The sequence below is a fragment of the Giraffa tippelskirchi genome, chromosome 12, assembly GCF_054371585.1.
Source record: "Giraffa tippelskirchi isolate mGirTip1 chromosome 12, T2T-mGirTip1v1.2.pri, whole genome shotgun sequence".
Classification (NCBI taxonomy): Eukaryota; Metazoa; Chordata; class Mammalia; order Artiodactyla; family Giraffidae; genus Giraffa; species Giraffa tippelskirchi.
In genome coordinates, this window is record NC_137286.1 from 379,638 (window position 1) to 391,088 (window position 11,451).

The following is an 11,451-nucleotide window of genomic DNA, read 5'->3' on the forward strand; positions in this document are numbered from 1 at the left end:
CCACTCCCCCAGGAGGACAGCAGGCATGGACACTGAATACCGAGCCAAGAGGCAAGGGGCGGGGCTGCAGAGCACCAGGGCCCAGAGACACCCCGGAGCCCAAGCTCCTTCCGCTCAGCTCCCCTCGTGGCAGGCCGATCTGCCGCGGGCTGGGAATTGGGGCCACAAGTAGCGGCCTTACTGGCAGAGCCAGCGGACAGAGCAGAGGGCCGACGAGAGTCCTCCTGAGCCATCTGGCCTGGGGCTTGACTCTAGTTTCTCTTGACTCTAGTTTCTCAGAGACCGGGAGGTGAAGAGGTAGAGCGACAAAGGCCACAGGCTGCTGCAGACACTTCCTGCTTCCAGCTGGATTCTGCATGGAGGGCTCAGGGTCTCATCCCATGCAGCCATGCCCAGCGGGGCTTGGCCAAGGGTTTCCTGTGAGCTGACCCTCGGGCAAGGGGGCAGGGTTCAGGAGACAGCCACCCCGTACACTGTGGGCCACCTCCCTGTAGCGAGCAGCTTGCAGTCAAGGCAACAGAACACAGATGTTAAACGGAAGGAACCTGATCCGACCTGAGTCAGCCTTGTTCTCTCCCAAGACGAGAAGGCAAAAAGCGAAACGGCCCAACCAGCAAAATGCAGCAGAGGGCACCTTATGTTGACACAGAGGTCTCATATTATGGAGGAAAGCGAAATCTTGCCTTTGATTCTGCCCTGTGAGTGAGTTTCTGTCCTCTGTGGATGGCTACAAAGTTGTGTAAAAATGCCTGAAATATTTCCTCGCTCCCCTTGGGTACCAGCAGGCCCCCTGGGTCCACAGAGGCACAGGCGAAAACCATCCCCTGCCGGGAAAGAGCCGCACAGAAGGACAAGAAGGAGCCCTGGGGGCTGCAGTCAGGCCTGGCTTCTGGTCTCACCAGCCGGACTCAGTGAGAGTCACAGAGCGCGTCCCAGAGGAGAGTGGGGAGCCTGCTCCTCGGGGGGCCGAAACGAAGCTTCCAAGCGAAAACCAAGAGGAACACACAGTTTGCAAGTGACCTATCTGCTGACCAGAATGAGGCACATGCAATTATGAACTTTTAAAACATTTTCAACACCTATGAATGTTAAGTGACGTGAGCAGTGTCTGGTTCCAATCGCCAAAGTAGAAGGAAGTGGTGCTCACAGCGAGGAAAAGAGGACTGTGCAGGAGGGGGCCTGGTAACCCCAGGGGGCAGAGCGGGGGCTCGGGAGCCGCGCTGCAGGAGTCCGTCAGGCGTGCAGACCGCCGAAGAAGGGCTGGACGTGTGGAGGGAAGACAGGCCTCTGGTCCCCTCCCCGCCCCTCCCCTGCCACCCTCGTGGACAGAGCCCACCCCCGCCCCTCGTCAGCCCCCGCTGATCTGATGAGCAGGCTCACCCGGGGCCCCGCCCTGTGACTGTGACTCAGTCTCTGCAGGTGACCCGCGCAGGGCTGGGCGCTGGCAGCCCAGGAGACGCCCTTTGTTCTCTGTCAGTGTCTCCTCAGATGGCAGTGGCCTCGGCACGCGGCTCAGACCTGGCTTCTCTGCGGGGCCTCCCCTTCTCTGTCCTCATTGGCAGACACCCCTGCGCAGTGCCCCCATGCTGGCAGAGGGCCGGGTCACCCTGAGGGCAGCCCCCTGGCTGCTCGGGCTCTGGGCAGTGCTGGCCCCTGTCCAGTGCTCTCCGGACCACCCCTCATGGCGCTACATCTCCACAGAGGTGGTGATTCCCAGGAAGGAGCTGCACCGAGGCAAGGGCGCCCAGGTGTTGGGCTGGCTCTCCTACAGCCTGCGTTTTGGGGGACAGAGACACGTCATCCACATGCGGCGCAAGAGGCTCTTTTGGCCTGGATACCTGATGATGACTCAGGATGACCAAGGAGTCCTGCAGACGGACCACCCTTTCGTCCCCGAAGACTGTTACTATTTTGGCTACCTGGAGGAGATCCCCTTGTCCATGGTCACCATGAACACGTGCTATGGGGGTCTCCAGGGTTATATGAAGTTGGATGACCTTACCTATGAAATAAGCCCCCTCAAGCATTCTCAAAAGTTTGAGCACATTGTTTCTCAGATGGTGGCAGACGCCAACGCAATTGGACCGATGCACAGACCGGGGTACGAGGAGGAAAGGGACCCTCTGATCTCTCCAGCAAACATCACTGAGGCCCCCAGGATGTCTAGTAAGCTGTATATGTTCCACGAGGCACGTATACAAGGATTTCTTCATTGTACTAATGCATTTTTCATATCCGTATCCAATGTGTCAGCAGCTATTCAGTACATGGTGGATGTGGGCAATGTCATTGATGCAGTTTATCGTGGCGTTAAGACAAGGTTTCATGTTAGCGTCATAGTCGTTTACGATACTGTGGACCCAGTCAGCACTTCCTCTCTCCAGGGTGGGAGTGAATACTTCACGTACTTCAAGAGAGTTTTATTTCCTGCTTTTCGATCACATACCTCCATAATCTTTAATACAGTTGAACCACCTGATGGTACATATACTCCACGTTTATATAGTTTCTGCAGGGACGAGAATTTGCTGCCAATTTCTACAGCGGGGAAAAACCTCTTTAGGGTGAGTCTCTACCTGTGCTTCCTAATGGGCAGAAGCATCGGTCTGTATTACGACGACGATTCGTGTACTTGCCAGAGGAGGACCACCTGCATCATGACCGGGTACCAGTCGCTGACAGACTCTTTCAGTAACTGCTCCTACCTGCATTTCCACCACATACTTTCTAGAGATAGTAGCAATTGTATGTATACACCTCAGGTGGTGTATTACAATAAAACACTGACATACGAACGTTGTGGAAACAAAGAAGTGGAACAGAAGGAGCAATGCGACTGTGGCTCCTTCAAGGAGTGCTATCACAACCCATGCTGCAGCGACCTCTGTTCTTGGACTGCTACAAGTTACTGTGATGCAGAAACATGCTGCACAAACTGCACATTCTCCAAGCCCGGGACGCTCTGCAGACCCATCCAGGGCATATGCGACCTTCCTGAGTACTGCCATGGGGGAAGCAAGAACTGCCCTGAAGATGTTTTTATGCAAGATGGAACCCCATGTACTGAAGAGGGGTACTGCTTTCAAGGAAATTGCACTGACCGCAGTTTGCATTGCAAAGAAATCTTTGGTAGAGAGGCTCAGAACGCTCCGGATGAGTGCTATCTTCTAAACAGAGGACAAAACCGATTTGGACACTGTAGAAAAATATCTTACTCTTTCTTCTATACACCTTGTGCTGTGGAAGATGTGCTTTGTGGGAGGTTACAGTGCACCCATGTCACTTCTCTCCCTCGGCTGCAGGAACACGTTGCATTTCATCAAACTCACGTGTCAAGGTTCTTGTGTTTTGGGCTGGACCTACACCGCGGGCAAGGAGCAGTTGATGTCGGCCGAGTGAAAGATGGTGCCCTCTGTGCTCCCGGAAAGTACTGTTTAAATACCTACTGCAACGGTTCTGTGAGTGAGATGGAGTATGAGTGTAACCCGAAGAAATGCAGCTCCAGAGGAGTTTGCAACAGTAAAGACAACTGCCATTGCCACGTGGGCTGGGCACCGCCGTTTTGCAAAGCCACGGGTAATGGAGGGAGTGCAGACAGCGGACCCCCTCCAAAAGTATTTCGATCAGTACCATATGACGAAACAATTTTACTCTACGTGAGACTGTTGTTCGCTCGCCTGTACGCCTTAACAGCTGCATTGCTCTTTGGTGTGGCCACAAATGTAAAAACTATCCACATCAGCAAAATTAAGGCAGAGACAGTGCCGCCTAAGTAAACCAGCCTCCTGATCCCTGCACAGCTGCAGGGGAGGTAGGAGGAACTTCTGAGAAGGAATCAGTGATAGACAGCTAAGCTGAAGTCTGCGGCAGACAGGGGTGGGGGCAGGTATCAGGAGGGTCAGCATTTTCACACCAGGTCTCTTCGATAGGCCGCTGACCAGCACTCTTAAATAAATCTTGAAAACCATACATAGATGTCCTCTAATATTTTGTATTCCTACGAGCCCAAACTGAGCCTGAGACTGGTCAGGAGAAACCTGAGTCAGCAACTGGGTCTTGACCCGAAGTTGCTGGTCCCGGTGTTAACAACCCGTTGAGGGGCAACTTCATTTGGGTTTTCTCCAAATCAGTGCTCTTGAACACTGAGGTTTTCCTCATCTCCTAGGCACCTTCTCTTTTGCCAAACCCAAACTGGATTCAGGGTAGTCGAGGACTACTGCCAGTCTGCCCGGACTGTCCCCTACCAGGGTGGCCGTGGGCTGTGGGGTGAGCGTGACATGGGCTCAACCCCTCCTAGTGAAAACTAGGACCCCGTGGAGAGCACATTTCCCAGAGTGGGCCGCACGGGGATCAGGAGGTTGAGAGTGGAATTGACTGACGTGCCTTCAGAACACTAGGCGGCAGTGGCCATCAGGGACTCTGGCTTTCGGAGGCGCCTCGCCCTCCCTTCTTGCATCTACACTGCAGTGCACTCCGTGCATGGAAGCCGAGCGATTCCTGGGGAAGAACAGACGCCAGGCTTTAGTGCCGGCCTGTAGGGGTGGAAAACCAGCCGGCTTCTGTGTCTAAAGAATGCTTAGTTATTTATTTTATGAGCTGTTGTAAAATTAACAAAAATAAAATGCAAAAATAAAAAGTATGTTATCAGTTCACATTTAAAATTACAATGGCTTTCCCCCATGTAATCCTGGGGCATCACATAGAACTGAAAACACAAAAAAATTTAAATGAGAGATCAGATCAATTAAATACCCACTCACGTCCATGTATTTCAGCCTTAGTGGTGATGTTGAGACTGCACACCAATGCCCTAGATCAAATCCAGGTCCTTGCAAGCCAGATACACAGACCCTCCCCTTATCCATTCATCGAAGGGTCTTTGTGAGCCCGAGACACAGCACCCACTGCCCACGGGGTCTTCCCAGTTGCCTCCTTAAATTTTCAGTGTTTTCTAGAATAGAAACTGAAAAAAAAAAAAAAATTAAGGACTCTGTCTGAATGTTTAAATTAATTGGGCAGAGACAATGAGTGGCTCCTCTAAGTGATGGTAAAACATAAAAGTGAGCACAGCAAGTGTGTCATTGGGGGAGGGGCCGTTCACTCACGGAGAGTAAAGCCACCGACCAGATGAACAGGGGCCCCACTCCGCTCAGCATCTGCTCCCGAGCTGGTCTCTGAGCTCTGTGATCCCGAGCACCCCCTGCAGCCCCCTCCTGTCCCCCTCCAGGAGCTGTGTGCTTGGACTCTCACTGACTTCCCCTCAGTGTGGAAAGGCTGTGTCCTTAGCAGTCACAGTGAAACCGAGAGGTGGTATTTCTGGGAGGCTCCAAGCAGCTCCAGTTCTTTATGTCTTTTTCTGTTCGCTTGTTTAGTCGCTCACTCATGTCCAACTCTTTCCAGCCCCATGGATTGTAGCCCACCAGGTTCCTCTGCCCGTGGGGTTCTCAAGGCAAGCATACTGGATGGACTGGGTTGCCATGTCCTCCTCCAGGGCATCGTCCTGACCCTGGGGTCAAATCCGAATCTCCTGCATTGGCAGGCAGATTCTTTACCATGAGCCACAAGGGAAGTCCTTTATGTCTTAGCTCAAAAAGAAATCATTGAGAGGTAAAGTAGTAGATAAGAAGTGATTTGTTAGAAGAGAATGCCTGTGAGGCTGACAAGCTATCGGCCATGAGGATGCCACACCCAGAACCTACTGGCGGCTACAGTTTTGTTTTGTGTTTTTTCGCTCATAGCAATTTCTTTTTTTTTTTTTACTTAATTTTTTCTTAATATATATACTTCTTGGAAGTATAGTTGACTTACAATGTTTCAGGTATACAGCAAGGTGGTTCAGTTACACATATACACATATATTATTTTTGAAATTATTTTCCTTTATAGGTTATTACAAGATACTGACTATAGTTCACTGTGCGACACAGTAAAGCTTTGTTGCTCGGTGCATATCTATTTTTTTTAAACTAGAAATGTAGCACCCTATTTATACTAAGTCAAATAAGTGGCTTCAAAATGCCATAAACTTTTTAGTTAGGCGAAACTTCATGCTTTCTAAAACATATATTTTATACATATATTTTCAATGTATGCAAAAGGTTTTCTACTATGCTTGATAAAGGCTTGAGAAAGAACACCAAAAAAAGAAAAAAGAAGAGATGGAGATATTGGAAAATATAAACTAAATGAAATGGGAGCCCTGAATATGAAATAGAAAAAGTAAAACAAACTAGATAAAAGTAAAAGATCAATCATATAGTCCAGTTGTTTTTAAACATGACTGCTCATTAGAAACATATCTGGAGCTCTAGAGGAAGAAAAGCGATACCTGGGCATTTGTATTTTTTAAGAAATTTCAAGATAATTCTGATATGTGGAATTTAAAAAGTGATTATGCTATTTTTCTATTAAATATTAGTTTTGGTGATAGAGAGTTCTATTATTTTCCTCTAGACCCTGCATGTCTCTGACCCTTGCTCACATAACTACTGCTGTTGGCAACCAGGTCCCAATCAGCCTCGCTCAGAGGCTTATCTGACAAATCCCGTAACTGGAGTAAACCGCCTCTAACACCTCCAGTCGTGGAGGATCTCCTCCTCAGGGAACGAGGGAGCAGGGGAGCAGGACCTCGGGAACTGCTCACTCTAGTGGTGACACTGGGGCCATCAAAGAATCGCCTGACACTTCCCCGCCCTCCCTGAGGGCGATGAGTACCCACCCTTGGGTTCCAGGAGGACTAGGACTCGATGTGGCACATGCACTGCCGTCTGCGCAAACTGAACTTCTCTGCCTTTTCGCAGGTTGCAGGTCGCGGCTACTGAGTTAAGCACGTGGGCCCACCAGCAGCTGTGGTGTCCAGCTGCTGTGAAAGACAAAGCCCTGGGCAGGGAGTGCCTCTCATGGGTTGGATGAGTATGCCCAGGCCAGCCCCAGCCTCTCGTGCACACACACTTTACATTCTTTCTGGAGGTCAGGCAGGTCCAGGGCTGGTGCAGTCCTGAGTTTAAGTTTTAAAGTCTCCTAAGCCTTTTGGCAGTTGATAGGGCCTTCATGGGGGCTCATGGTAGAAATGGCTCATTATGTTGACCCCACAAACAAAGAATAAAATCACAGTGACCCTTGAGACTGATCAAACTGCCCAATATGGCAATCTGTCTTCTCACTGGCTCCTACCTTCTCAAAGCTACGAGACCACCAGATTTCAGACCTCCGGCTATGTGACCACAGAACTCAACTACAGGCTAAAAATAACCACCCCTTCAGAGACGTCTTCATTGGCGAAGGTGTGAGAAAGACGCTGTCAGAAAGGGAGGACTCTGGTTCTCTAATACATTTTCCCCTTTGCCTGACTGCCTGGCTCGCTCTTTTTCTCTGCACTCGCCTTACAGCAGTCTCCTGTCCAAACCAAGGGCTCAGAATCTACAGCTTTCAAAGCATGGAATAATGGCTTTGAATTAGCCCAAAGTTTGGGGTCCATATATGACAGAACCCAGCCATTTCTTGGAGAAGGTGATGGCAACACACCCCAGTACTCTTGCCTGGAAAATCCCATGGACAGAAGAGCCTGGTAGGCTGCAGTCCATGGAGTCGCGAAGAGTTGGACACGACTGAAGCGACTTAGCAGCAGCAGCAGCAGCAGCAGCCATTCCTAGGAACCCTGGAGCTGTCACCAGCTTTTGAAGGAGTTTAAGTTCAGACAGCCTGCTTTCTGCAGGCCAGCAAGGTCCAGGTCCCTTCCTGTAACTGGAATCCTAAGTAAGTCACTTGTTGTCAGCAGATTTGAGGTTTCTTTCGTGAGACTTTGTGGCCACACTATGCCAGGTGATTGAACTCAGTAACAGTGTTACACAAGCAGTGCTCTATATCCCAGCTTGTTATTAACAAGTGTGAAATGGTGTGCTTCCTGTCATATCAGTAAACAAAGATGTCACAGCTATCAGTGATTTCAGGCCCCCAAATGTGAATTTCTGAGCCTGGAGGGTGCCCAAAAAGGAGAACAAAGCCTATGATCCAGCAGCTGTCAGCTGCCAACACTCCCTGAGGTGAGTGAGGAACTAAGGGTGCAATAAACTCCAGAAGCAACAGCTGGCCCCAGATAGCTGAGCTGCACGTGAAAGAAGTGATTTCAGTGAGCCCAGATGCACGCATCTTCCCTTACACAGAAGAGTACTAGAGCCCTGAATCTGAGATATGTCTGCTTTTCCTTACCTCACAATAAATAATCTTTGATGTTGAACCTGCCTGCGCCCCTTTGTTATAAAACTTCTGAGGTTATAAAAACCCCTCGGAGCAGTTTCTCAGAGCTGCTTGAGATGCTTCCTCCTGGGCTTGAAGTCCTAAGAATTCCCACCAAATAAAACAACTCTCCGCTTTCAGGCTGTGACCGGTTTTTTTCAGTCAACAGTTTAGGCGGTCGTAAAGCGACTAGAGCCGATTCCTCGCCCTGCTGAGCTCAGTGGGGTCCAGAGCCTTGGTGCCAGCAGAGGCCCCTTATGCTGAACTCAGTGGGGTCCAGAGTCTTGGTGCCCGCAGAGGCCCCTTATGCTGAACTCAGTGGGGTCCAGAGTCTTGGTGCCCGCAGAGGCCCCTTATGCTGAACTCAGTGGGGTCCAGAGCCTTGGTGCCCGCAGAGGCCCCTTATGCTGAACTCAGTGGAGTCCAGAGCCTTGGTGCCAGCAGAGGCCCCTTATGCTGAGTTCAGTGGGATCCAGAGCCTTGGTGTCAGCAGAGGCCCCTTTTGCTGAACTCAGTGGGGTCCAGAGCCTTGGTGCCCGCAGAGGCCCCTTATGCTGAACTCAGTGGGGTCCAGAGCCTTGGTGCCAGCAGAGGCCCCTTATGCTGAGCTCAGTGGGGTCCAGAGCCTTGGTGCCAGCAGAGGCCCCTTATGCTGAACTCAGTGGAGTCCAGAGCCTTGGTGCCAGCAGAGGCCCCTTATGCTGAGTTCAGTGGGATCCAGAGCCTTGGTGTCAGCAGAGGCCCCTTTTGCTGAACTCAGTGGGGTCCAGAGCCTTGGTGCCCGCAGAGGCCCCTTATGCTGAACTCAGTGGGGTCCAGAGACTTGGTGCCAGCAGAGGCCCCTTATGCTGAGTTCAGTGGGATCCAGAGCCTTGGTGTCAGCAGAGGCCCCTTTTGCTAAACTCAGTGGGGTCCAGAGCCATGGTGCCCGCAGAGGCCCCTTGTGCTGAACTCAGTGGGGTCCAGAGACTTGGTGCCCGCAGAGGCCCCTTATGCTGAGCTCAGTGGGGTCCAGAGCCTTGGTGCCAGCTGAGGCCCCTTATGCTGAACTCAGTGGAGTCCAGAGCCTTGGTGCCAGCGGAGGCCCCTTATGCCTGTGAAATGAGAATATCTCCTGCCATATCAACAGACAGTAAATGTCACAGCCATCAGTGATTTCTGGCCTCATAGTGTGAGTGAGGGCTCCCAGAACTGCGATCCAGTGGATGCCTCCACTCCCCACAGAGAAGGCTGAGGAGCTGGGGGAATGCAAGAAGTACCCATCTGCCACTCTTTGAGGTGAACAAGGAAACAGGATTGGCCCCGGATCGCTGAGGTGCAGATGAAAGGAGTGGATGCAGTGAACCCAGAGGCTTGCATCTTCCCATACATAGAAAACTAAATTCCTTAAGTTGACACCTGATCTTTGATGTTCAGCCTGCGCGCTCCCTTTGCTTCAAACTTGTCTGTAGCCTGACTTCCCCTCCTGCCACCCTGGAGCAGTTTTCTCAGAGCTACTGAGCTGCTTCCTGGCTCAGAGGCCTAAACATTCCCATCAAATCAAATAACTCTCTGTTTTTAGGTTGTGACAATATTTTTGAGCGAACACACTCATCTGCCCCCTTGGAAGTTCATGCGGGTTTGAGTGAGTCTATCCTGCCTCTTGGGTCTCCCCTATTGTTTGATGATCCTGAGTTTTATTTGGTGGGCTATAGCAGGTGCCCGCCCCCTCCCAGTTGAAAGATACCAGGGTGGCGGTGGGGGGGGGGCTGGTTGGAAGACACTGAGGAGCAACCGCCCAGTTGAAAGTCATTGAGAGGTAAGACACCGAGGTTGCTCCATTGTAGGGCATATGGAGCTCATATTTGCAAGTGCCTAGTTAATTGGAAATTATACTTTAATTGGAGAAATTATACTAAAGGAATTCTTGCCCTAAAAATTGAGGGGGCTCTTTTATTGCAGTTAAAGCTAAAAGCAGATTTGGTAAAACCTTAAACAAAGGCCTTCTGGGGGAAGCTCACATTTCTCTCTCTTTGAGATGTAAATATTCTACCTGATTTTCCTAGGACATTCTGTGAGAGCTGCAAGTTAAGTTTTATTTGGGGCAAAATGAGGACTGCAGCCCAGGAGACAGCACCTCAGTTAGTTCTGAGAAAACTGCTCCAGGGAGGCAGGAGGGGAAGTCAGGACATAAACAAGTTTGCAAAAAAGGGAGCACATAGTCTGAACATCAAAGATCAGATATCAGCTTAAGGAATTTAGCTTTCTATGTATGGGAAGATGCAAGTCTCTGGGCTTAGTGAATTTATTCCTTTCATCTGCACCTTAGATCGGAGAAGGCAATGGCACCCCACTCCAGTATTCTTGCCTGAAGAATCCCAGGGACAGGGGAGCCTGGTGGGCTGCCATATATGGGGTCGCACAGAGTCGGACATGACTGAAGTGACTTAGCAGCAGCAGCAGCACCCCAGATATCTGGGGCCAATCCTGTTTCCTTGTCCACCTTAGGAGTGGAAAACGGCTGCTGCTTGCATTCCCCCAGCTCCTCAGCAATCACCGTGGCAGCATCTGGCAGGTCCAGTTTGGGGAGCCCTCACTCACTCTGTGAGGCCAACAGTCACTGATGGCTGAGACATTTCCTGTCTATTGATATGGCAGGAGATGTTTTCATCGCACAGTCACATCTCCTCTGTTTAATTAAACTGTGGGATAAGCACATTCCACTGGGGGTCATTTCCCTGTGTGGTATTGTTAAGTAGTTAGAACAGGGGAAAGAAGTCCAGAATGGCAGTGGCTAAAAGAAAAAGAAGAGAAAACCCTGCAAAAACAGAACAAAGGAAGGTCCGAGGACCGGAGTGAGAACCTCAGATAAAACAAACAGCCCTGCTGGTTAGCCCACTTTACAAAAGGCAGGCCCAGGGGGAGGAGAAAAAACATATGAAAAGAGAAGCCAAAATTGGGCTGGGGGGCTTCTCTTCTCTTCATGTTTTTTGGATCAGCCTGCCCTCACGCCTCGAGGACGCATTTTCCTTAGCTTTCTAAATAAAACTGAGCTGTAACACTGGTCCATCTGAGGAAATTACATGGGGCTGTAACACTGGTCCGTCCGCTTCAAATTTTTGTTGCAATGAGACAGAACCAAGGAAATTACAAACTCCCTGACAGTGTTATAAGAGAGGGCGTATAGATTGCCACTAAGGGAATAGTAACTGAACGTACTAACCTATAGAGCCACCT

General features: G+C 50.4%; 1 protein-coding gene and 2 gene segments (V, D, J or C); all 3 read left to right on the plus strand.

Annotated features, from left to right (window-relative positions):
• LOC145530217 (Ig mu chain C region membrane-bound form-like) overlaps nt 1–11,451 on the plus strand; it is a 193,135-nt gene that overhangs the window by 129,942 nt on the left and 51,742 nt on the right.
• LOC145530219 (Ig alpha-1 chain C region-like) overlaps nt 1–11,451 on the plus strand; it is a 275,477-nt gene that overhangs the window by 75,217 nt on the left and 188,809 nt on the right.
• On the plus strand, nt 1,466–3,969 carry LOC145530216 (disintegrin and metalloproteinase domain-containing protein 21-like). The gene has a single exon (XM_081551129.1). It carries the CDS (start codon nt 1,584–1,586, stop codon nt 3,774–3,776), a length of 2,193 nt encoding a protein of 730 aa, XP_081407255.1. The 5' UTR covers nt 1,466–1,583; the 3' UTR covers nt 3,777–3,969.